Source organism: Protopterus annectens, chromosome 16.part0 (assembly GCF_019279795.1).
Source record: "Protopterus annectens isolate FY-2018-M chromosome 16.part0, PAN1.0, whole genome shotgun sequence".
Taxonomy (NCBI): domain Eukaryota; kingdom Metazoa; phylum Chordata; order Ceratodontiformes; family Protopteridae; genus Protopterus; species Protopterus annectens.
In genome coordinates this window covers 656,053,298-656,080,001 of record NC_056750.1, presented here as the reverse complement: position 1 = coordinate 656,080,001, position 26,704 = coordinate 656,053,298, and the positions used below count along the sequence as shown (strand labels likewise).

General features: G+C 41.4%; 1 protein-coding gene across 1 annotated transcript in view; it reads right to left on the bottom strand.

Moving 5' to 3' along the window:
- Positions 1–26,704, bottom strand: part of ARID4B (AT-rich interaction domain 4B) — a 2,517,944-nt gene that overhangs the window by 543,439 nt on the left and 1,947,801 nt on the right. Inside the window, exon 14 of the mRNA XM_044058160.1 lies at positions 11,626–11,710. Within this exon, the coding sequence (XP_043914095.1) occupies positions 11,626–11,710 (85 nt within the window). The remainder of the gene's footprint in view (positions 1–11,625; positions 11,711–26,704) is intronic.

Sequence of the window (26,704 nt, the reverse complement as noted above, 5' to 3'; positions counted from 1 at the left end):
CTAACATTTGCCCACTGTTGGAATCAGTTACAGTGCAAGTCTTGGCATTAATGCATGGCATGCAGAAAGACAAACCATATGGCCAAAGTATATTTTCATCTCTCGGGCCCCCAGAATAAAATTTTACATGCCATATCCCTTTAAAGGGTACACAGGACCGTCTTCCGAATTCAGTAAGAGGGGACATTTTAAGTAAGTGGCTCAGACTGTATCCAGATAGAGAGCTGGCATTGTTAGAAGAAGGGTTTAGCACAGGGTTCAGGATACTGACAAAAGGTAGAATAAAAGACAGTATTATTAAGAACATGAAATCTACAAGAGAGCATCCGGATTTAATTAAGGCTAAGCTAAATAAGGTATTAGAAGTGGGCAGGATGGCAGGCCCGTTTTCTTGCCCACACAGATGAGCATTCAAGATTCCACCTATAAGTATAGTCCCCCAAAAGAAGCCAGCTGAATTCTGTCTCGTTCAGCACCTGTCATATCCGGAGGAGAAATCTGTGAATGATTACATAAATGGTGAAGGGATGTCTGTGCATTATGCTTCAACTGATGAAGCGATTAGGAAGGTGAAGGAGAAGGGGAGAGGGGCCCTAATGGCAAAACCAGACAAAGTCCAATTTTACACTTTTACTCATTGCTACTAATGACCAGGGGTGGTTAGGCTTAGTTTTTGAAGGTCAATATTACATGGATAAGTACACACCAATAGGATGTTCAATAGCTTATGCTACATTTGTAACATTTAGTACTTTTTTGCATTTGTTGGTGGCACACAGGTTAGGGGAAAACAAGATTGTTCATTACTTGGATAATTTTTTTATTTGTGGGGACGAAAGACATGGGAGAATGTCAACGCACTGTAGACAGCTTCAATCAAGTATACAAAGAGCTAGGGGTACCATTAGCAATGGACAAAGTAGAGGGCCTGACTAACAGATTATCATGTTTGGGCACAGAGACTGACAGCTTGAATGGTCAGTATAGGCTTCCTATAGACAAGGAAAGTACAGTTGTGTACCTATCATAAATGTAGATGTTCAAGTGTATTCACTGTTGCAGTCATTACAATTGGGTTATCCTGCTGGCAGGCTACCCGCAGTCGGCCTGAGTTCCAAAGACTAGGTCCGGCATCAGTTGCTGTCGCCTCTTCCCTGACGTCAGTGCGCCAGGGGTATATAAGATGCAGCCAACTCCATTTTCTTCAGTTTTTCTTGCCCCAGATGTCAGGTGCCCCTAAAATGGTAGGCTAAATTATGCCAATAAGCATGCATGCACAAAAAAACAACTTTTCCTTCATCTAAATACACCACATAGGTTGTATAGAGTAGAAAAGTACAGTTAGGTCCCAGCAAAGAAGAAAGGGGGATGGTGGGAGGGTAACCTGGACTGCAACAGTGAATACACTCTAACATCTACATTTATGGTAGGTATACAACTGTACTATGTTCATCGTGTTTCACTGTTGCAGTCATTACAATTGGGTTGAATCCCAAAGCTAAGGCTGGGAGGCTGGAGCTAAATAGGATTAGGTGAGGCTATAAGGCCCTGCAGAACTGCAATGGCAAAGCCTGCCCTGGATTTAGAGTAGAGAGGTAAGTGATAGTGCTTTGTAAAGGTATGCACTGAACTCCAAGTTGCAGCCTCTAAGATGTCTTTGGTTGGTACTCCTCTGAGGAAGGCTGCTGAAGTGGCTGCTGCTCTGGTTGAATGTGGCCTAATGCCCTAAGGCACTGATTTGCCATGCTGTGAATAGCAGAAACGAATGCAATGGCCTATCCACTTTGAAATAGTCTGTTTTGAAATAGGCTTTCCTTGTGATGCTGCAGCATATGCCACTAGAAGTTGATCAGTTTTTCTGAAAGCTTTAGTTCTGTCCAAGTAGAAGCGTAGCTGTCTATGAATGTCCAAAGAATGCAGAATTTTCTCACCCTTATTCTGTGGGTTTGGATAAAAAGTAGGCAAATGAATTGTTTGGTTAAGGAAAACACTAGACACTACCTTAGGCATAAATGTAGGGTTTGTCGTCAGTAAAACCCTGTCAGGATGGAAAATGATAAAAGGTTCCACAGCCATGAGTGCCTGTAACTCTGAGACTCTTCTAGCGGAGGTTATTGATAGGAGCAGAGCTGTTTTCCTGGATAAGAAGTTTATGTCAGCGGCACAGGCTGGCTCAAACAGAGGCACTGTGAGTTTTTCCAAGACATAGTTGAGGTCCCATGCAGGTATTGGTGCTCTCCTTGGAGGTCTTATGTTTTTGGCCCCTCTGAGGTACTGCCTCAAAAATGGATGAGAAAAAATAGGTGGTTCTCCATTGTAATGAGCTGAAATGGCAGAGGCATGAATTTTAATTAATGAAAAGGAAAGGCCTTTATCCAGCATCTCAGTTAAGTATTGTAAAATCTGAAGAATATTTGGAACAACCGTGTCAATGCCTTGTGCTTGGTTCCAAGCACAGAATCGCCTCCATTTGTCTGCATAAGATTTTCTGATGCTAGGCCTCCTGGCCTCCAAAACAACATCCATTACTGCTTTAGAAAGAGGTGTGTCTTGAGAGGCTATATTATCTGCCATGCCGCCAGGTTTTACATTTTTGAGTTGGTGTGCAGTATTTGGCTGTCTTGTTGGGTCAACAAGTGAGGAATTTGTGGTAATGTCCAGGCTGGGCGGTGAGACAAGCTCTTTAGGATTGGATACCAGTGCTGGCGGGGTCAGTCTGGGACAATCAGTATCATTTTTGGTTTCTCTTGTCTGACCTTGAGGAGTACCTTGGGGAGGAAATGCAGAGGAGGAAAGGCATATACTGTTACATTTTTCCAGCTGAAAGATAGAGCATTCACTTTCCATGCTTGCTTGTGATAAGTCCTTGTGCAGAATCTTTGTAGTTGGTAGTTGTGAGGAGAGGCAAATAGGTCTATGTCCGGGCATCCCCAGGTCTTTGTTATCATGCTGAAGACTTGTGGATCCAATTTCCACTCGTGGGGATCCATTTCTGCTTAGTTCGTCTGCCAGAGTATTTTTCCTTCCTGGCAGGAATTGAGCTTGCAGATGTACTTGGTAAGTCAATGCTGTGTGCCACAAGTTCATGGCTAGCCTGCAGGAGGGGGTAGGAATGTGTGCTTCCCTGCTTGTTTATGCACCACATGACTGTAGTATTGTCCACCTTTATTAGTAGTTGTCCTGGATGAAGTTGATCCTTGAAGGTTGTTAGGGCATTCTGAACAGCTAGCATCTCTTTTTCATTGATATGTAGATGCATTTGACTTGCGGACCATGTGCTCTGAATACATCTTCCTGCCATATGGGCCCCCCAGACGTAATCTGATGCATCTGTTGTCAATGTCTGCCTGGCTGTGGGTAAGGCAAATGGCTGTCCCGTGTTGTGGTGACAGGCTTTTGCCCACCATCGAAACTCCTGTTGCAGGCAGGGAATGAGGGTAATTATTGTTTCCAGGCTGTGGCAATGTTGAGTCCAAACACTTTTTAGATACCACTGAAGTTTCCTCATATGCAGTCTTACATATGGAATTAGCAGAATGCAGGATGCCATGAAACCCAAGGCCTGCAGAACTTTTCTTGCAGATAACTAGGTCTTTGTTGCCAACATTTTGAAGTAAGTAGTCAGTTGTCTTGTGTTTGTCTGGCTGAGTTAAGCCATCTGGGCAGTTGTATTTAAGCTTGCACACAGGAATATTATCTCTTGAGAGGGTACGAGTTTTGATTTATTTTCATTTACTGTGTACCCTAGACTTGTCAGTAATCTTTTTACAAATGCCATATGCTGTAGTAGAATGTCCTTGTTCTCCGCTTGAATGAAGCAGTCATCCAAGTAAGGATATATTTGTATTCCTCTTTGTCTGCAAAATGCAATTACTGGTGCCAGGCACTTTGTGAAGACCCTGGGCGCAGTAGATAAGCCAAAGGGCAGTGCAGAGAATTGGTAGTGTATTGAGCCAGCTTTGAATCTGAGGCATCTTCTGCATGTATGTCTGATTGGGACATGCAGGGATGCCTCTTTTAGATCTAAAGTCACAAGCCAAGCCTTCTTGCCGAACATGGGCAGAAGCTGCTGTAGGGTCAACATTTTGAATTTTGGAATATCCAGATATGTGTTTAGAATACATAGGTCCAGTATTGGTCTCCAGGCTTTGTCCTTTCTGGGTACTAAGAACAGTCTTGAATAGAATCCGTGACCCTGCTCTTGTTCTGGTACTTGTTGAATGGCCCTCATGTCTATGAGAGATGAAACTTGTTTTTGTGCCTCTGCCCATTGATTGTGTGGCAGGTCTGGCATACCGTGTTGCCTTGGCAGGGTGTGAAAGTGGAACCTGTAGCCTTGTGAAACTATATTTAGAACCCATTTGTCCTGGGTGATCATGTGCCAATTTTGTGAAAAAAGTGCTACTTTCCCCACAAAGGGGCTTCCAAAAGATAAGTGCTTGGTGCTGGAAGTGGAAAGTCATTGAGACTGTTTCCTGTATGGCTGTGATTTTTCCTCTCCGCTCCTGGAGGTAGAGGCACCCCATTGTTTAGGCCTGTATGAGCCTTGGGGCTATGATCTGCCTCTACAGCATCTGTATCTGCCCCTTTGTGGTCTATCTGACACTGGAAAGGACCAATTTTTGTAGGCCAGTTCCTGCTAAATCTGGGAGGCTGTACCTGCAAGAAATCCTTGACTGTTTGCATAGATTTAGCCTTGTCCTCCATTTTCTTCAACACCTCTTCTGCTTTAGCACCAAACAAAGTATCATGCTGTAAAGGAGCGTCTAATAGTTTTGCTTTAACATGATCTGGCAAATTTTGTTCTTTTAACCAAGCATGTCTCCTAATGACAGAACCTGTAACAGCGGCCCTGCAGGAGACCTCCAGAGAATCAAACCCACATTGCAAAGTATGCTTTCCAACTTGTTCAGCTGCATGCAATAAATCCTGCATTTCTTTATTGTCTGCACATTCTACATTTGCTGGCATTTTTTGTTTAAAGAAGGATATAAGATATTGCTGATACTTAAGCATACGAAATTGGCAATTTAAAGCTCTTACAGCCAAGGTAGCAGAGGTATAAATCTTTTTGCCCCATCTGTCTAGGGCCCTAGAATCCCTATCAGAGGGAATAGGGTTTTTTGCAGTAGAAACCTTGACCCCTTTGGGACCCTGAGAGATAGTTTCTGGGTCAGCTGCAGGGTTTTAATAGAGAAATGTATGTGAATCAGGAACCCTGTAGTATCCGTCTGGCTTAACAGGGGCTGGTGTTAAAGAGTCTGGAGAAAAACTGGACTCTGTAAATACATCATCCACAATGTCTAAAACAGGCAGGAAGGCAAGGGGCCTGTGCTAGGGCAATAAAAGGAAATCTCTGAGCCTTTTCTTGAATTCTGAGTAATCTTGGCTCTCCCAGTGGAAATGCTCCCTCATAGTATGCATTGTTTCCCCAAAAGAATAATCCTCAGGAGGAGAGGCTGAAGGGATAGATTCTTCAGCATCAAAATCCTCATAGGGAGGAATGGAGTAATCTTGTTCACAGGAGGAATCAGAGGAAATGAAAACCTGGTCCGAAGATTCATAATCTAACTCTTGCCTAGGCCTCTTTTCAGGAGGGGCATGGGAACCCCTGATCGAAGTAATAAGGTCTTCGGCCATTTTAAGCATCTATTTTTTAGGCATGGAGGCCTGTCCAGGTGAATGCTGTACTTGTTTTTTTGACTTTAGAGCTGCTTTAGTCTTTGTCTTTGTAGCTGAAGTAGGTTTCACATATAACTGTGTAGGCCTGAAAACACCCTCAGAAGCCGAAGCCTGCTCAGCGGCTCCGGACCCATCTGAGGGAATAGCTTCCGAGTGTCCAATACCTTGAGTTTCCAGAGGCCCAGTCAGCTCCATGTGGGAGTCGGAAGCGGCCTGTGGTTCTGAGGTAGCGGGCGTCAGGGGCCTAGAAGAAGCCTCGTCGTCGGTTTTGGATCTTGGATGCCTGTCCTTTTCTTTTTCTTTTCGTTTTTTGTAAATTCCGGTAGTCGGCTGATCCGATGTCATTACATAATTAAATCTTCTGCCAAAGTAATGAAATGCAAAATCGTACCGACGCTTAATAGTGCGTTGGTTAAATCTAGCACAAAACCGACAACTAGCAATGTTATGGTGAGAGTCTAGGCAAGGAATACAGTAAGAATGAAAATCCTTATGAGGTATTTGCTTCCCACAAGAATTACAGTTATTATCTTTTTCTGACATCGGTCTGGAGCAAGAAAAAAGTTTCCCCAACGGGGTGCTTAGCTTTAATGAAGACTTCGGATCTGAAATTCTAATTTGAAAACTTCAGGAGTTGGCCGACCGGCACTTGCGAACTGCTTTTGCTTCGGGCACCGCGCGGCAAGAAAGACTGAAGAAAATGGTGTCGGCTGCATCTTGTATACCTCTTGCGCACTGACGTCAAGGAAGAGTCGACAGCAACTGACGCCGGACCTAGACTTTGGAACTCAGGCCGACTGCAGGTAGCCTGCCAGCAGGATAACCCAACTGTAATGACTGCAACAGTGAAACACGATGAACATCGAAAGTTATGTTTAGCTTTAAATCAAGTGTTAGGTCAGAATAAGATGACATTCAAACAGTTGGAAGAGCTAATAGGGTTGATGAACTTTACATGCCCCGGTGGGGAGGTCATTTATGATATGGCTGGCTGCCAAAGCATCTGGTTGCACAAAGCTGCACCACCGGATTAGGGTTTTACAAGAAATGAAGGAGGATTTAAGAGTATGGTTGAGTTTTCTAGCAGATTAAAATGGGGTAACAATATGGCAGGAGAGGGACAACCAGCCTCTGCTTCAAGTGTTTGTGAAGTGGGTTTGGGGGTTATTTCCAAGGAAAGTGGTTCAGTGTGGCATGGCTGACCACATTAAAGGCAAGTTAATCCTTTCAATGTCAGAGATGGAATTATTTCCAATGGTAGTGGCCTTGGAAATGTGGGAAGAACACATTAAGGATAGAGTGGTTTGGCTTGATTCTGATAACAGCAGTGTAGTACATATAGTGAACAATCAACTAGGGGATAAAGGAGTGTTAGGCAGAATGATGAGGTATTTCACTTTTAAGTTCTTAACACCAAATGTCACAGCTGAGGCACAATACATACCAGGCAATGGTAACTCATTAGCAGTATCCCTTTCTCACTCACATGTGGCCCCAGTTCAAACTGCTGGCTCCAAATGCAAACCTACTCTGGATCAAGTGCCAGATCACTTACGGGCTTTACCGGCAGACAAGAATGGTGGCCAATGTGTAATGCCCTCAGAAGAGGGACAAGAGTAAGGTATAATAAATGCATATAGCAATTTTGTAGACTAGATTATCCACAGGCTAGGAACCAGCATGGCCAATTCCATCACCAAATCAGGCCTCACATTTTGGTAATGAAAGAAAGTTGTTACAGATTGGAGATGGCAAGAAGCATATTACCTGCTCTGAATTACTTTCATCAGGCTGTAGGGATAAGGGACTTAAGTAACTTGTTTCAAGTGCAGTCAATGTTTAAAAGCTGGGAGAGGCAAACGCCCAACATTTAAGACAAGAGGTACAAGCAGTTCTACGTACATTATGGTTTGCCATTTTAGCAGTTTGCTTTTCTTCATATAAAGTAGCGTTATTTAGGGGTGTTTTTCTGCTGGCTTTTTGTGGGGCATTTAGGTGGTCAGAGATTGTTAAACCAAACAAGATGAAAAGCTAAGGGTGGGTTTTACCTTTGGCACATAAGCATGTGTTTGGGGAAGACATTTGGGTTTATGTGGTTAAATTTAAAATGGATCAAGAAGGGAAAGGTCAGTGGTTAAGAGTTGTTACACCGAAGAATCTGGAATGCAAGTTGTCAACAGTTTTGTTGAAGTACAGAAACTATAGGGGAATGTATTCTTTTGTCATCAGCAAGCTGATCCTGTTACACAGAAACAGGTGATGGCAGTCTTAAGGGAGGCTGTTAAGTTGTGTGGCTTAGAAACAGATAGATATATGTTACATTATTTTTGAATAGGCACAGCTTCATATGCGTACATAATAGGGGCATCACAGGCTGACATTAACATGCTGGGCAGGTGGAAGTCCAATGCTTAAAAAAGCCATGTGAGGTGTAAGCGACTTTAATTCTTGTTTTTTGTGTTTCAGCTCACACCTTATCGGATCGGAAGTATATCTGGATAGCACATCATTCTTTTATTTGGAGGCTCCATTGTTGGGTCCAGAGCAGGTTTATCTCATCCTTTCAAAGATGGACCTGAGTTTCTTATGAGGCAGTCTGGTTTGGAGTATCAGGCATGCAATAGCATTATCCTAAGGCAGTGTTGCAACAAGCAGCCAGTAACGGAAAACCTCCTACAGTCATTGGGTTACATTTAAGGGGTAATGATATCTGCCAGCTTCCAATAAAATATTTGGTTGGTTTGATGTTGCAATAGGCAAATTATATGCATGCCTGCAGGCCACAGGCTATTACTGATTGGTCAGAAGTGGTACAGAGATGAAGCTGAAGGGGGGATAGATCCATTGAAGCAGTGGAGAGGATGAGGTGGGGAATTAATAATACTATGGATAACTTATTAAGAAACATTATTAGGCTGTACACTTCTTGCCCTGGCATTGGGATCAGGTGGCCAAATGGGTATGATGGAGATAGGGTTCATTTGTTAGAAGATAGTATGCAGGCTTTCTATGTGGAATTACAAGCAGGTTTAAGCATGGAATGGCCTACACTTGGAATAGTATGAGATGCGCTTGGTGGAAGGGAGGAATATTCCTCGCTTCTGTGGTAGAAAGCAGGAAAGGTAAGTGAGACCAAGGTAAGTGGGGGGGGGGTCTCAGGACTCTTTAGCTGGACCTTCCACAGCTCAGACAGGATAAGTGATTGCTGACAGGGGATTTATCAGCCTGACAATGGCTCCTTGGCAGATTGTAAGGCTGCGCAGAGGAGCTGCGAAAATTGTTATGCTGTGGCTAAGATTAATCGGAAGGGCCGGATATCAACAGTGCTGTCTGTTGCTCTGTAGTGTTTAGGGCACTGCTATAAAGTGAAGAAATGGCCTCCCTGAAATTCTTGCCTTGAGCACATCTCAAAATAATCGGTTTCAATCAGTAAAGGTTATCAGCAGTAACTGCCAATAAACATATGGTTGCGGCCATTTAATCCACCTGATGTCTTTGAGTTTTTATTAAATATAACAATGACTTTATACAAAATTATGTTGGTGATGCAAAGTGGATTTACAATGTGCTGAACTGGTTGTATAAGTATGGTTCAATGAGAGTGATGAAAATGATTTACAGTGTGCTGGACTGGTTATATAAGTGTGGTACATGAGTTAATATCCTACGGCACATCAATGGTCACGTGCGAGGTGCTTTGACAAATTATTTATAATTCATTTGCTATTTTTAGTAAAAGGCAGGCAGAACTGTACCAATCTCAGACAAAATAACAGTTACAAAGAAAACTGCAGTGTTCCTCATGGGGGCTACGTTTGGAACTTAACAAAAGAGAGAAACCTATGTAAGATTCATGTCATCAAAAGGAACTATAGAACAGTGGTTGAGAGTAAATAATCACCATGGCTCTCACAGCTATACCAGGTAAACACTTCTAGTAGGAAGAAGGGCCTCAGGATGTACTGAAAATAAGGCAAAAAACTGAGGGTGCCCATACTTACAGCACACTTAAAGGTCAGCCTCAGGTCTGTGGAACTCATTAGGCTGCACATTTTTACATTTTCTAGAAGCAGGGGTTATGGATATTGTTTTGGTTAGATAAGCACACTGCATAAAGCTTATCAGTTGTATGTTTTACATTAAATAAAATGGCATTGTTTAGGCAGTATATATGCTAGCAAAACTTTCTCCATTAGTTGGATAAACTGTTTGTCTGGTAAATCTTAAAAAAATAATTTACAGTAGAATTCAATATGACAGCAACATTTTAAAGTGAAGAATATTATAGCAATAACCCACGCCTGGGTGTGGGTAATGCTGGATTTACCCACGGTTGGTGTGGTTTGGTCCAGAGGGTTATTGCTATTATACAATGACATTATTTAAGAAAAAAAATAATTACTTTTCTTAAATAATGGCATTGTATAATGCCTCCCTGCTGCCCTTCCACAGCTGTCTGGTATTCCGCGGAAGTTCTGATGTACTGCGCATGCCTATGCAGTACATCAGAGATGTGGGCAAAAGAAACGGAGAAAGCAAGATCTCCGTTGCTTTTTACTGTTTCGCTATGTTAAATGGGTTTAACATAGCGAGACAGCTTTAAAAAAAGCAACAGAGAATCTCCGTTGTTTATTTTAAAGCTGTCTCGCTATGTTAAACCCCTTTAACATAGCGAGACAGTGTTTTAAAAAGCAACGGAGAAAGCAAGATCTCTGTTGCTTTTTACAAACTGTTTCGCTATGTTAAATGGGTTTAACATAGCGAGACAGCTTTAAAATAAGCAACGGAGATCTCCGTTGCTTTTTTTAAACCTGTGTCACTATGTTAAACTCCTTTAACATAGCGAGACAGTGTTTTAAAAAAGACTTATACTAATGGAAAAAGTCCGGGCGACCGGACCTTTTTCCATTAGTATAAGTCGATTTACGACGTGCACGCTGACCAATCAGCGCGCACGTTTTGGAATATTAATGGGGGGGTCATGGTATAATATAACTACTAGGAATGCCCAGATTTTCTCAATTCTTTTTTTCAAAATAGAAATTTCTGCATTCAAAAAGCATAGCCTAAAAAAATCACCACATTCCTCATAAAAACGTCTTCAGACTTAATTAACTCGGCAGCAACATGTTCTCTGTTTACCTTGAAACAATGGAGCTCCTTGGACTGCAGTAACTATAAATAATTCTTCACACCAACAGCTGCATTTGTTAATAATTGCAGCTATTAGCATGGCATAACAGTAACAACTAAAATAGCAGTAGAGCCACGACTGCCTCATGAATACAAGATGACTGACTAGGCACCTTACACACAACGTCCTGTCAGTCACTTTTTTAGATGGAAAAATTCAGCTTATAATAGCTAAACAGTAACTATATAAGCAAACAAGTAAACAAATAAAAGTATCCCTTACTCTGTGACAAATCACTCTAGTATGTGGATGCTACTTTACTTGCAGAGTATCGACTGAACCATTCCAGTCAAGGGTTACCAAGACATTTGCATGTTTTTAGCCATGCAACTTGTGGTTCACTACTCAAGTTATGTGGTAGCAGCAGCTAGCTCTGTGACAGCTGCATACAGGGATGGACTGCTGACTACATTTTAGGCAGACTGGATTCAGTTAGCAAACCAAGCAGTAGAAGAACTAGGCAGATAGGGATGGGAAGGACAAGCCAAAGTCAGCTGGTATTCGTTAGTCCCATCAAAGAAAGCAGCGTCATTAAATGAGCAAATATCTGAACCATTGTTTTAAACTTACTGATGCACTGGCTTTTCTCAAAAAAAAAAAAATAAATAAACTAAGTATTATGGGTGCCATATATTCCTCATCACAAATGGCTCAAAAACTAAGAAGGCAGGAAGTTGTACATTTACAAAACAAGTAAGTAATTATTAAAGAACAATATAACAAACATTCTTGTAGTGTTAGAAACTAACCTTAATTTTCTTCCGATGTTTTATTTTTGGCACATTTTTATCAACTGGCCGTATTATCTTGTCTGCCTTTATCCATTCATCATACCTAATCATTAAAAAAGCAAGCAAAAAAGAATATACTTCAGTAATATCAACATAAAATGTCAATTATATTCCACAGTTCCACTCTCATTCTTTTAACAAATGAAGTCACCAAAATGAAGAAACATACTGCACTACACTTACAATGTGGAGGTGGGTCCTTACAAGGAAAGCAACAATTAATTACTCACTACTGCGGCAGCAAAGAGACTCTTCTGTACATCTACAGCCAGAAAGTGCAAGGATCCAACAGCAAATCCTTTTTGGTTCTCATAACGGCAGAGATCTGACATGACAACAACTTTAAAGTCCAGTGTTAAAAAAAAGACACAAATTTCTTTTCTTATTTTTTTTGAAAAAACATACCATTATTGCTGCTATTCAACAATTAACATATTTGCAATACAATATTTTCACATCACAGACATATTTCCATTTAATACTATATATACATTATTATACCTTTGCAATCTAACAGCTTCAATTTTCATTACAATTCCTTTATTCCTTTAGTTGCAAGCTTCTACATTTCCCAAACATCAATCTAAACATTCCTCAACACTTAAGAGGGCATAATCACTAAGCAATCACATAACTTTCTTCTAATTTAAAACACAGCATGTTCATAGTAAAAGCATGCTATATGTCACTTCCACTTAAATTCCATTAAACATCCCAATTCTTAAAAACATTCACAATTTTAGGTTAGGCTTCTATCTTCCTTTCTAGCAGAATGCAGTGCCATCCACAATATTCTATAATCTTCCTGTAGTCTTAACACTGTTATCCATATCCCTTGGTTTATGAATACACTGCACCTTTGCTTCTCTATCGAAAGTCTCACAAACCTATTAAATTGGTCTTAACATTTAAACTTTTAAAATTGGTCAAATTAAATGCTGAAAATTCCATCCAACTTCCACAGATTGTTCCTCTCTTTTATAAATCTCCTAACTTCCACCTGCATCTTACAGTACTTAAACCAGTAGCCAATTTTCATACATTTTCTATTAACCAATTAATTTGGTCTCAAAACATTAACACCCAGCATCCAAATTATACACTCTATGCACACTTTCATCATCTTTTACACTTTTGTCATTCCATCTGTCTGTCTCTCATGCATGTCAAATTTTACACTTCAGTCATTTCATCAGTCTATATCTTGCTCCTGCTATGACCAAGACATTGCCTCATCCACATCAGCATGATTAAAAGAGGATTAGGAGGGCTGTTTCAGGATTTTATTGCACCAACATTTCTTAAACACTTCACATGCCCATCTTGTCCAATTAAATAAGGCATAGTGAGTACAACTTGTGCAAATCTTGTGCACATCTCACACCTTCCAAAATCTACCTGCACTTATTGAAACACTCAACACTTACATTCACTTTATACTTACTATACAAGCCTGTACAGTGCTCCTGCTTTGACCACATCATCTTGTCCAGTCACAAAGCCAAACAAGGTCCAAGGACTAACTATTATGTCTTATATTACTTCAGATTTTTAAACATTTAACATGCCTTTGCATCCAATGAAAAGAAAGCATAGATAGCATGACAACAATAAATCTAACACATCTCACTTCCTCAACATTCCTATAGTCATACTCAGCCAACGTTACATAGCGTGCTCTTAAATCTCTCCCTGTCCGGGCAATCAATTTTTAATTTAAGTATAGGTTTCTGAACAACTCCTTAAAATATTTAGTATTATCTGCTAACGATCCTTCTGCTAATCTCCACCAGCCACATCCATATCAAGCTTGTATCCTTCATATTTCAACAAAACTCACTGCATTTCACTGTAGAGTCTCTGAAAAAAAAATCAAATGCGTCGTTTTTAACTCAGCCTATTCTATGAGACAATTTATAACACTCTAGTATAAAATAATCTCATTATTTACGATCATACATAGCTGATTTTACGCACCTTTACTTTGTCAGCAACAGAAAGTCTTACGAATACATACACTACCTCAACCTCTGCTTTGCAGTTATTTAACTTCCTTGGTTTAGAAATCCCATCAAATGTCCTTTTACTATACACAGATCTGAAATGAACCTCTATTGTACACCTATTACTTCCATATATTCCACACTGTCTCTAATTTTCCAGTCAAGCTCACTTTCAGTTCAATTCACAGTTTTCATGCAATGAAAATACAGACAACTTACATTTATATTACATAATCCAAACTTTTTCTAGCAACTTTTTCATTGTAATTTTCTCAGGTCCACATGGTCACCACTTTAACTTGCTGTACTATGTTTACTGAACCCACAAATTCACTCAGTCTCAATGTGGGCTACACCCTAAAATACATGCTGTGTAGTATACAGCACACACTCATCTTTGTATTAATCAGCCACATGCAGATTGATGCAGGCTAGCAGCAATACACAACCCCATGTTGCACAATACTGCAGTGAACTGATGCATGTGAGAGATATGTACCCAAGGATGCCCTCCACACACACAAATACAGCCACCCCGACACATAACGCAACCCCAATCTCTGACAATTGTGCCAACTTGGGCAGTGATGGTACTACTGGAAATCTTCTACACAGAGGTCGAGATGAAAGTATGTGCCACCAAAGACCTTACAAGACCAATCAGCAACATGTTCTCAGACTCCATGTTCTCACAGACACCACACAACACAGCAGTCATCTCCATGACTAGGCTGCTGCAGATCATGCCTGGATGACAGCAGTGCACATCTGCTGATTAAGCTTGAGTGTCATCTGCAGGCTAAATGTGACACATAAGAACTCTTTCTATTAGGAACCCTGAGAGGCTATTCAATAATGAGTGTACCCACATCAGAGGCAGTGTCACAGATGCAGGGAAAGCACTGCTACTGCTCTGAGCAATGCAGAGACCACTTCCTCACTGAGAATGGTGAGCACTCAGACTGTACACTTCAGGCTGCTCTGCAGGTGAGGCCACATCTTCAACTTGTATCACAGGTGGAGGCCCCTGCAGGATGCAGAAAGGCAGTGCCATGACTCAAGTATTTATGTCTCATCATTATCGTCAGCCTTTGCAAGACTGGCTGCATCAGTCTGCCATCCTCACTCAGATCTACAGGTGTCACTAGCAGTGCTCTGCCTTTGAATACACACACACATACAAAAAACAAAGCACAGTGACCATGAATACCCATTCATAAAATGTAAATTATGTACTTCCTGGTGTAGCTGGATATCTGATGTTCCTACAGCAAAAAACAGGCAACATATGTTGGGGTCAGCCTACTGTCTTCCATGTGCAGTGTTGCTGTACAGAAATCTGCTGAATGCAACACCAATCTGGTGCATCATCAACCACCAAGACATGAGTGGAAAAGTCAATCATGAAACCGGTGTCCTCTCCTCCAGGGATAACTGAAGAACAACCATCTCCCTCTGCATGGATAACTGAAGAACAAACTTCTTCTTCTGCAGAGGCATCAAACCCTCCTTTAACTCTTGTCAGCCCACTGCTGCTGGTTGGACTCAACCAACCCATAGGCAACCTCTCAAATGTTATGGAATGTGCATTTTTGCCTTGACACAGCACAACATATTGTAATGTGCTTCTACTGCCCCCTCCTCAAAGCTTTATGTCATGCAGCATTGTCTGAACCACCTGATCTTGGAAAGACTGGTTAGTACCCCCTTCCCCAGCAGGTGCCATCCACATGTCCTAAGCGCCTGGAAGAAGGATATAATTTCCAACACAGCTGAAGCTGTCCAAATTCTCCTGTCCATCTTACCTCACCCATCAGAGATGCGGACACCTCTGAACACATGACCAGTGGCTACAAGACTGCATACTACTGGGAGTGGTAGGATGACAGCTACAGACAAGAGGGTAACCCAGGTATACTATATTACATTCAAAGAGATAACTATGGGGTTATGCCACATAGCAATATAGGTAAATATATGTAAATACATACAGCATGTGTACTTACCACACACTGACAGATATTTACACGTGCGCTCATGCATGCATGCACACGCACATGTGTACACACACACACACTACTCCATAGGGCTTATCCAATTGTTAGGAAGAAAGCAAGTACAAGTGTGTAAACACAAGACACCACCACATGGATTACACAAGTCGTAACACTCAATGTAAGTAGTGGCAAACATGTTCAAGTACAGTTTATGCAGATATTTTGTTCTACCTTGCTGCTAGAAAAATCAACATAAAATATATGCATTCAGGCACACACACATATATATTGTTGTTCATTTGCAATGTAAATTCTACTTCATGAATACAAATCATTAGGAAGGTTCACAATAACAGTTTATCATACATTTTCATAACACAGTGTACTTCATTAGAGCTGCCTATAGGTCCAGAAAGTGGTTCTGTTCCTCCTAATACTGCTATCCAAACAGCCAGTTTCAGCTCCCTAAATTTGTACAACATAGTATATAAAATGATAGCATGTCTGCAAATCAATGTAATCTGATGCTGGTTTGGAAAATTAGGTCAGACTACATTAATGTCTACAAATTATTTTACTGTCACACATTTTGCTGCCTATGTTTCCCTCTGAAAGGGTATTCACTTTGCAACTGCATGCTGCACTACCCACAATTCCAAAATCACATTGTTAAGAGTTACTCACAGTTTAGAACTTTGTTTCCCATGAAAGTGAAATCACTTATTGATGAAATTCAGGAGACTGTGCCAGCTCCTGCTAGTGCCCACTGGGGAGTGCCTGCACGATATGTGAAACTAAGTCGGATTTTGCTCTACCACCTTCATTGCCAGGTCAGGAAAAGGGTGCACCTACTGGGCTCCTACAATGGTGCCTTCAAGAAAGTTAATGCTTGCTTGGTATGACTTGACTGAGGTGTTGGCCTCAGTCATAGAAATTACCAAATGGAGGAACAGTGCAGGCTTGTTACAATGACCTGTATCACCACAAACCTGATATCTCTACACAGGGGAAACGGAGGTTAGGCATCATCACTAAAATGGTACTGTAAGTGGGTAGCATTGTATTTTTAACCCTGTTTTAATACTGGAACTGCTCTTGCTACTGGCAGGTACTTGCCAAGGTCAAGACAGGAAATACATATGTGAATCTGTGGATCTTCAATGTCAGCTGGAAGTGGGGTTAGTGATACTTAATGTAAAATGCTTATTACATTCAATATTGGTTTCTGCAGAGACGTGTTATGGGATGGGGTGGGGGTTACATTATGCCACCATGCAGCGCCTGGAGTGTCCCTTGTGTAACTGTATCATTTTTGATCAAGTATGTAAACATATAGTCAGGGGACACACATTTTGTCTGTAACCTGTCTTACAACTGATGGGAAATATGTATTAGATTAAGACGTTTATCTGTCCATTTTACCTTACATTTGTCACAGTTCACTGATGTGACCTTTCTCATCCAGCATCAGCAGAAGGTGTTAGTAATCATGTCAGCTACCACAGAAGGCGTAAAAGGCCAGCAGACAAACGGAGTAAGTTCCAGTCACAAATACTGATGTGTGTTTCAGTAAATTCTATCCGCTGCCAGGATATAGGGATATGGTCACTTATAGCAAATGTATCACAGTCTCTCTTAGCTGCAGGTCTGGGATGGCAGATTTGCTCATCAAATACTTCCAGTGGGGCCTATCTCCACTTAGGTTGCTACTGATGAGCATGAGGATAAGAATGTGAATGCCTTGCTGGGAGGTGGGGTCCTGGACCCTCACCAGCAGGTAGTTAAGAACCACTGCCCAGAGCAGGTGGGGGAGACTGCAGTGGAGAGAGCAGTAAGCAGTTCTGTGGCCTGGATGGAGAGCCTCCTGGGTGAACAGCAACTTCTCTTCCCCAGCCATCTCATATTCCTTTGCGTCATGCCCCATACCCTGTGCATTGCCCAGCACTCCAATCACAATCTCTCTATCCTCTACTTGTTTTAATCCATCCCATGTATCTCCATCCTAGTATGTGCACATCTACCCCTGTTTGCCTGTGCTTATCAGTGTTATCTGTCTGTCCCTGCACACTGCTCTGTCCCTTTTCCTATCTAACTTTCTCTTTCTTTATAAAGCACAAAATGGAGCACTAGCCCCACTAAAAATATATGTTGCCCTGCCATACCCCATTCTGCAGAAACCAATATGTTGTCCTTCTGGGTATTCCTCTGCTTGCTACTTTCTCCTTTTTCCTGCTTTCCTATACACCACTTTACTTCTCTATTATGCATTAGAAAGGTGCCCACATATGTGATAACCATAGCACTGCAGCTGCAAAAACTGTATGACTAATACTACTTTATGGGTGCTTTGTGCCATTCTGCCAAGAGATGTGCTAACACAACTTCACTACTACATGCACCGCATCACTGCTTTCTTTTTAAAACATTTTTTGGTGTGTGGGTTCACATTTCTGGTTTTCATGAAATCATGGAATGTGGAGCTGTATGGACTGTGTCTTCTTCTTTTGAGTACTGACTTAATTGCACAGGTATGTCTGCTTGCACAGTTTCACTGTATAGATATGTCTTCCATAGTTACTGTGTTGTACATTTATGCTCCCTAATATGTGATATGCAGCTGGCTGCACATAAGTGTTTTCTGTCTTGCTCTAAATTATCCAAGGACTCCCTATAATGCAGTGTAGGGCCAACTATCTGTGCAAGCCTTGAATAAAGGTGCACTGTATCTCTATGAATTCCAGACCACCAATGCATGTTAACAAGTCCGTATGGTTCATGCTTCACCGTATCTTACAACGTCTAATTAAATTACTGCACCCCCAAGCCCCCGTGCTTACACTAGTGCAAGCACCAATTAACTAATAAAAACAGAAAGGTAGATAAACTTTTTAAACTTAGCACACATACCCTAGGATTCTGAAACATACCTAATCAGGCTATGCAAGATGCCAAATTTTGAGATGTGACTCAAAGGTAATTATCAATTAAGAACATGGCAATTAGCTCAACTATTAACTAATTTAGAAATGCATGAGTAAATGATATTGCCAGTGAAGAAATAGGTGCTTTGTGGTTAATCTCAAGCAGCAGTAGTGTGCATGCTGCATGTACATGAGTACACACGTCCACAGAAGCAACCTCTAAATGCTACAAGAATTGCTGAAAGCCAAAATATGTGTCTCACAGCAAGGCCCCTATTAGATTTTAATCCTGAAATGAAGAGGAAATGGAAATAAAGGAAAGTCAGAAAGAGGGATGAGCAAACAGAGGAACATGCAGACCACACATGAAAAGAAATAGTGGAAGTGGGGAGAGTAAGGAAGCATAAACATTTTTTTGGAACAGGTACCCATTTTTTAAATGGTACATTGGGAAAGATGTAATGGGAAGTCAGGGGATGGAAAGAGAGTATAGACAATAGAAGCAAGAGTACATGAACAAACACTAAACAAAGACCAACGCATGTGAGATTATTTACTTAAGTTCTGTGCCTGTTTTATATAGTGTGTAAAGCCAATTGTTGTATTTTTATTCTCTATTTCAACTACATGTATAGCCAATTGTTTTATTTTTATCTCTATTTCAAATATATGTAAAGCCTATAGTAATTTTTATTGTCTTAGCATCTATTATGTTATCTGTACCTTCTGCTTGGAGCTTTTCTCCCCGGGCCTCTACTGAAAATGGACATGTATCCAGCTAGACTAGCCCGGTAAACAAATGTAAAATAAATATAATAAATATATGTTGACAATGGATGGATGCACACACACTGACAAAGGGCCAACAACAGGTGATGGAGAGACTGGGACCACAAACAGGTGAGGGAGATAAGGAGAGGAAACACTGTGATGGGGATAGACTGGGGTCCCAGCTCCTATTCATGCTGCGTTAAACAGGATCCAGTCAGAGGTCAGTCATCACTGTGAGTGTCCTTCTCACTGGATCCTGCCTCAGATGACAGAAAAGGCAGTTTCAAGCAGTGGTACTATTCTGTCAGCAACATTAGGAGGGTCATCAAGCCACCAGTCCACAAACTCTGCCACCACCACATAATACCACTATAATATGCAGAAATTTTCTGTGTATGACACTATTCATACTCACCCCTGTTTATTGAAAGATGCTCCATTCTCCTTCATTACTGGAGCTTGTTCTCTTCAATCTGCTCCAGAGCTGAAGAATAGTTACAAGAAATACAAGCATCATGAATTAAGTGTCCAGGACCCTTTTAATCATATTAAAAATAGCTACCCAATGACCTGTCCTGCATATGCACTGTACATCTCGGGAACAAACTCTCAATCATCTTCTTCCCAATGGCATAGAAGTTTGGAATAGTATCTCTTATAGTGCTGCCTGTACTGCTTACCCAAGAAGTAGATGGCAGCAGTATTAGCAGGAGTGATCACTGCCCTGAGGAATGTCATAAAAGTCTCCACCAGGCAATCCTGTAGGTGGCTGTACATCAGCTACAGAAATACTTCACTCTCTTTAGAGCATCTCCTGGGAGTCTGTCCACCCTCTGTGCCTTCAGAAGTCACAGCCATGTAACAAGTCACAGTCCAGAATAAGTGGCAGCTCTCTTGTGTCCATGTATGTTGCTGTTGCTGACATGTGACACAATTTTTGGGCACCTGGTTTACATGGCATGTCACAGTGCCATCATGGTATGGCAGGACAATGTTTGGTTGTGTACTAGTGGCATATAAGGAGTGTAACAGTAGCACAGTGCCTACATAGGTTTCCATTTCTGCTCTTTGGGGTCTCTACAAGCTATAATGCTACAAACATGTAAGCCACATCCATGTTGGGGTCACAGACTTTCCTACTTATGTATACTGTGCCTAGCACTACTTGAGTGCACAATGCTGAACAATTCTTGTAGAGTAGTCTTGCTCAAGTGTGCACTGAGATAAAAAAGGAATTCCGATATATGTGCTCTAAATAGTCTCATTAGGACAATGGCCTCAAAATTGTGGGAAAAAAACAGGTATGGCTACTAGTCTGTTTACTGTGCTACAGAAGCAGCTGAAGAGGTTGGATGGAAACTGAGATTAAACAAAAAAGAATGGCTGCCTTGGGCGATATAGGGCTATTATAAACAGCTTGTCTTGTTTATCACTTATTTCAGAATGACTTCCTGAATGTCTGTAATGGGAGGAAAGTACATCTTTTTTTGGGGAGAGTGGGGCCTAGTGCTCAATTTTGAAGGTGACAATATGCATCAGACATTTTTTTAAATATTTAAAACAATGGAGAAGTGGCCATTTTAGTTTTCTTCAGCCTTATCATTTCACTTTTTTCTGATGAATGATCTTAAACAGGCAAAGCAAAACAATAAAACACCCTGTTAATTGTTTTGCCAAGTGCAGACCCAGAAGACTGTGAAGATATTTCACCATGAACAAACATGAACTGACTGGTGAATTAATATGCTTTGTGTAAAAGTTATCATACTCATTTAGACAGGAGGAAACTTTCAGATAATAAAGGTGACAATGTCACCAGTACTGACTTCAGTGTGAAAGCTTGCACAGGTCCTGCATTAGTACAAAGAGTTAATTTTAATGCAGGAAACAGCAAAATCTTAACTTTCCCTGTTAATAGCCTTAGAGTCAAAAAGCTGACATACTGCTGGCAGTGAAGACTGCTAAGCAGAAGGCAGTGAGTCTGAATAGTCAGATATTGCATCCTTCACAGTTACTGGCCAAGACAAGTCTCAACAGTAAGGAAAGTTGGATCATGCAAAAGTTACATAGACTTGTGCACCTCAATATTATTTCATGTATGCTTGATACAAGTATCTGCATCACAAGTGGCTTTTTATAATTCTACCTTCACCAAGGATGATGTCTCATAACAGTCTCAATGAAGAAAAAATGACTGACTTCAACAATTGGATTAGCTTCTGGTGTCAATCCAGGGGCTCCACTATCTATCAGCATGGGAAGATATGGTTGACAGACCATACTGCTTTGCCAGAGATGGTGTTCACCTGTCATCTCTTGGCTTTCGGTTACTGGCAAAGGTACTTGCTTCCCCACATGCCTTTTTAGGCAATGTCATGACAACAAAATTTGCGATGTAAGCAAATCACTAGAAACAAGCTGAAGGTTATGCTGTACAGTCACAGAGACATGGTTCAAGGCAGCAAACAGCACCCCAGTCATGCAAGGTTACAATGCCTTCCACACATGCAGACTTTAAAATGTGTGTGAAAGAACCAAAGGTGGAGGTGTATCCATCTTCATTAAAGACAAACACCCTTCAAGACTGGTCAAACCGTATGATTCCCTACAGCTACTCCAAGTACAACTAACTGTAGGTAAAACCCCTTTCCATATCATTGTTTGCTACAGGTCCCCCACCATGAACCACAAGAACCACTCTGCCTACCTGGACGCACTTGAGTCACTCACTATACAGCCAAACACCTTGGTCATGGGTGATTTCAACTATCCTTCCAGCAAACGGGAGTCAGATATGAGCACAAACACGCTCGCCCTAAGGTTCCTGGACTTTGTTAATACAAATGCACTGAACATATAGCCTGCAGACCCAACAAGGGGCTCAAATGTCCTAGACTTAGTACTCACCAACATAGTGGGGTCTCTGCACTACCCCCTGTGTGTTGCCTTCCCTGATAATGTCTGATCATAAATCAGTCTCGTTCGGAGTAACAATCATACCTGACTACGCCACCAACAGTAAAAAGGATGAAAAGTTTCTCCAGAGCAAACTATAGCCTCCTAAGAGATGGCATAAATCTTTTCAACCCCCCTTCTACCACTGTCAACAATGACGTCTATAGAGAGGTGTACACAAATGCCTTGTATAAACACCTATAGAAATGCATAGATTCGGCTGCACTTGAATGGATCAAAACAAGTTCATCAAAAAAAAAAAAAAAAAAAAAAAAAAAGGAAGAAACTGATGTCCAAGAATAAAAGGGAACTGACTCAGTAGAGGAAGGGCACCCTCCACAGCTTGAACAAGCAAATTAAATATCTTGCAAAGTCCTCTAATGCCAATTATGAAGTGAAACAAGCATCCCTAGGTAAGGATAATGACAAGGCATTCTTTAGTTACATCAGAAATCTAAAAGGGAAGGCCCAGCTTTGTGCTGAACTAGTAGTGGATGGTACCACTCATACTGACCCTCAGAGCATCGCCAACTTGCTAGCAGACAGATTTTGAGCAACATTCACCCCACTGTCCCCACCAGACATACCCCAAAGCATACCTATCACCAGTCCTATACCTAGTATCTCCAAAGAGCAGGTCATAACCGCACTCTGCATGGCCAAAAACACAGCCTATAGGGGAATAGATAACACCCCAGGTTACCTACTAAATGGTCTAAAACAGGACCTAGTGGAATCACATGGCACTCTCTTCAATCCTTCAATCACAGTCTAAATATTGGCTCCAGCAGAGTGGAAAAATGCAACAGTAATTTCCTTGCAGGAAGGGGATCCATCAACCGACCCTGGGAACTACAGACCCATAAGCCTAACCAGCCTTTTCTGCAAGGCCATGGAGAGAATCATCATGGGCCTTACCAACAAAGGCATAGGTGACCTTCAAACTCTTAACCCAGCCCAATCTGGCTTTGTTAAGGGTAGATCATACTTATTAAACCTGGTGGACTTCTTCGAGAATGTCACCAAAGCCCTGGATGAAGGCAAAACAATACATATAGTCTGTCATGACTTAGCCAGGGCTTTTAACACAATCCCCAACTCCGGCATCATTGAGGAAACTAATCCAGCTGAGAATTAACTCATATGTCACCAGATAGATAGCCACCTGGCTCACCGACAAAATACATACAGTCAAAGTTGGGGGTTCCACCTCTACTAGGAGACCAGTTACCAGTGGTGTACCACAAGGATCTCTGCTGTTTGGAATCCATTTCTCTGAAGTCCAGGTGAAAACAGATGGCCTGTGGCTTACCAAGTTCACCAATGACAGCAAACTGTCTGCAATCAAAGAGTCTCCCAACAATGTGGACACACTACAAAAAGGGCTTACACAGGCAAATGACTGGTGCCACAGCCATGGATTTAAAAACAAAAAAAAAACAAACAAAAAAAAATGGGTTATCCTTCTTTTCAGCAAAGGGGAAGTCTCTGCGAATTACAATATTAACAGTACCCCCTTAGCTCAAACCCTGTGGAGATAGATTTGGGAACACAGGTTGATAGCAAACTTAACTTCGATCACCATGTGTCCACAATTGTAAGTATGGCATTCTATGTTGAACATTTCATAAGTAAGGGCATCGCATCCAGAGCTAAGGATGTTATAACTCCCCTGTACTCATCCCTCACTGGGCCACTAATAGCGTACAACTCTACCTTCTGTATGTACCTCAACAGACACGTGCAGCAGCTCAAGAGACCTCAGAGGCTTCTCACCAAGAAAATTCAGGGCCTTCAACACCTCACCTATGTGGACAGACTGAATCCTCTGTCACTGTTTTCTGTATCTAATAGGCTGCTGAGAGGCAACTTGTGACTGGCCTACAGGCAGTCTTAGACCCTGCCCTAATGGAAAATCTGCACATCCACAAGTCAAATGGGACAAGATTCACTCACTATAGGGATCTTACCCTAGTCGACGACATTAACAGGTCATGTTGGAGAGACAGATATGTATCCCAGAGATTGCCGCTCCTCTGGAACAAACTCCCAATTCACGTAAAAAAGAGCTCCTCAATGACCCTATTTAAGTGCAACTTAAGAGATATGGATGGGGGACAGTAAATTTACCCTGGGGGTGTCACCTATGTCTCTCTTGAATAAGGGCAGAAAAGGCTGATCATAGACCCATGCTGCAAATATAGACCATACAAGTTGGTCAATAAGGGAACAAGCATATAACATGGCTAGGCTTACAAAGGCCCTACGGCCAACAGCCTAGCAACCTCCTACGAACCTATAATTGGAAGGGATATAGGGGAGTTTTTGCCACTTTAGTGACCTGCTTCTGTGATTGCGAAGTGGAAGGCACTAAAGTTGTAGCTTCTTCTTCAATGGAAGAGGTAGGTTATTTTTTTTTCTCTTTACTTTCAGTCAATGCCTCTTTATCAGTAGATTTACAGACAACTGACTTTTGCCTTTAATCTCCATTTAAGATTCAGAAGGTTAAGACTTGCATCCTTCGCTTTTCTCTCCTAGAACTAGAAAGTTTTGTAACTTCTGCAATTTTCTACAAGGTAAGAGTTTCTAATCTACTGACCTTGTTACTTTTACAGGAAATCAGAGCCACGCTCCACCATTCATCAGAAGAGGTATCATACATGGAAATCTCTAAGGGCAATTTAGCTACCACATGGACATTTACTAACGGATTCAGAAACAGAGGACACTGGCTGCAGATCAAATATCTCAAACACTACTGATAAGATGTTAGATATACACACACACATATAAATAAATATATCTACACACACACATTCACAAACACACACACACACATATATATATATATATATATATATATATATATATATATATAAATATAAATATATATATACATATATATTCAAACATGACAGTTCTACTTAAAGGCTTAATGAATGAACCCAAATGTGTAAAACAAAAACATACTCAATAAATTAAAAGTTTTGAAACATCAAGAAGCAATGAAAGTGTATGCTGGGGCTAGTCATACAGATGTCTTGTGCCAACTCATGTTAGCACTGTACTGGCCTTCCTAGCAGTGGAGAAACAGCTATGGAAAATAGAGCCAGAGCAAAACAGCTTTGATAGTGAGCAAATTCATCACTTACAACATTCCTCTAGGAGTGTTAGGAATCCATAGCATGCAGCAAAAACCCAAACACATAAAGGATGCGCAGGCTCCACACAAAAAGCATTCTAGATGACAAATGAAGAAAGTACAGTTGTGTACACTTACCATAAATGTAGATGTTCGAGTGTATTCAATGTTGCAGTCATCACATTTGGGTTATCTGCCTGCAGGTTAGCCTTCAGCCAGCCTGAATACCAGAGTCTTCGGATTTCTGCGTCAGATGCTGCCTCTTCTTCCATGACGTCAGGTCGTCAGGGGTATAAAACATGTAGCCGATGCCATTACATCAGTTTTTTCTTGCCCCAGATGCCAGGTGCCCCCACAATAGGAAGCAATTATATGGTATGGTACACCCCCATCATAAAGCAAATACACCAGAAAAAATAAATATACCAAACAAGGAGGAGAGGTAGAGCCAAGAGAAGTCAGGGGGCTGGCGGGTAAGTAGCCAGGACTGCAACAGTGAATACACTCGAACATCTACATTTATGGTAAGTGTACACAACTGTACTATGTTCTTTGTGTTTCACTGTTGCAGTCATCACATTTGGGTTGATTCCTAAAGCTAAGGAAGGGAGGAGGAAGTTAAAGTGCATTAGGGCCAGCTATTAACCCCTGCAAGACTGCAGTGGCAAATCCAGCTGTGGATTTAGAAAAGATAGGCATGTGGTAATGCTTGGTGAAGCTATGTACAGAGCTCCAGGTAGCAGCTTCTAGGATGACCTTGGTAGGGACTCCTCTGAGAAAAGTCGCAGAGGTAGATGCAGTCCTGGTGGAATGTGATCTTATCCCCTGTGGGGTAGGTTTTCCATGGAGCTTGTAGCAGAAATTAATGTAATGGGCTATCCATTTGGAAATGGTTTGCTTTGAAATGGCCTTCCCCTCTGCCCCTGCAGCAAAGCCAACTAGCAGCTGTTCAGATTTTCTGACAGGCTTAGTCCTGTCCAAATAAAATCTAAGTTGTCTGTGTACGGCCAGAGAGTGCAATATTTGTTCCCCTTTGTTTTGTGGATTAGGGAAAAAAGTAGGCAAATGAATGGACTGATTTAGGGCCACACCAGACACCACCTTGGGCATAAAGGAAGGATTAGTCCTGAGTGAAATCCTGTCCGCATGGAAGATAATGAAGGGTTCCACTGCCATGAGGGCCTGTAATTCAGACACTCTTCTTGCTGAAGTGATGGCTAGAAGGAAGGCTGTTTTCCAAGAAAGGAA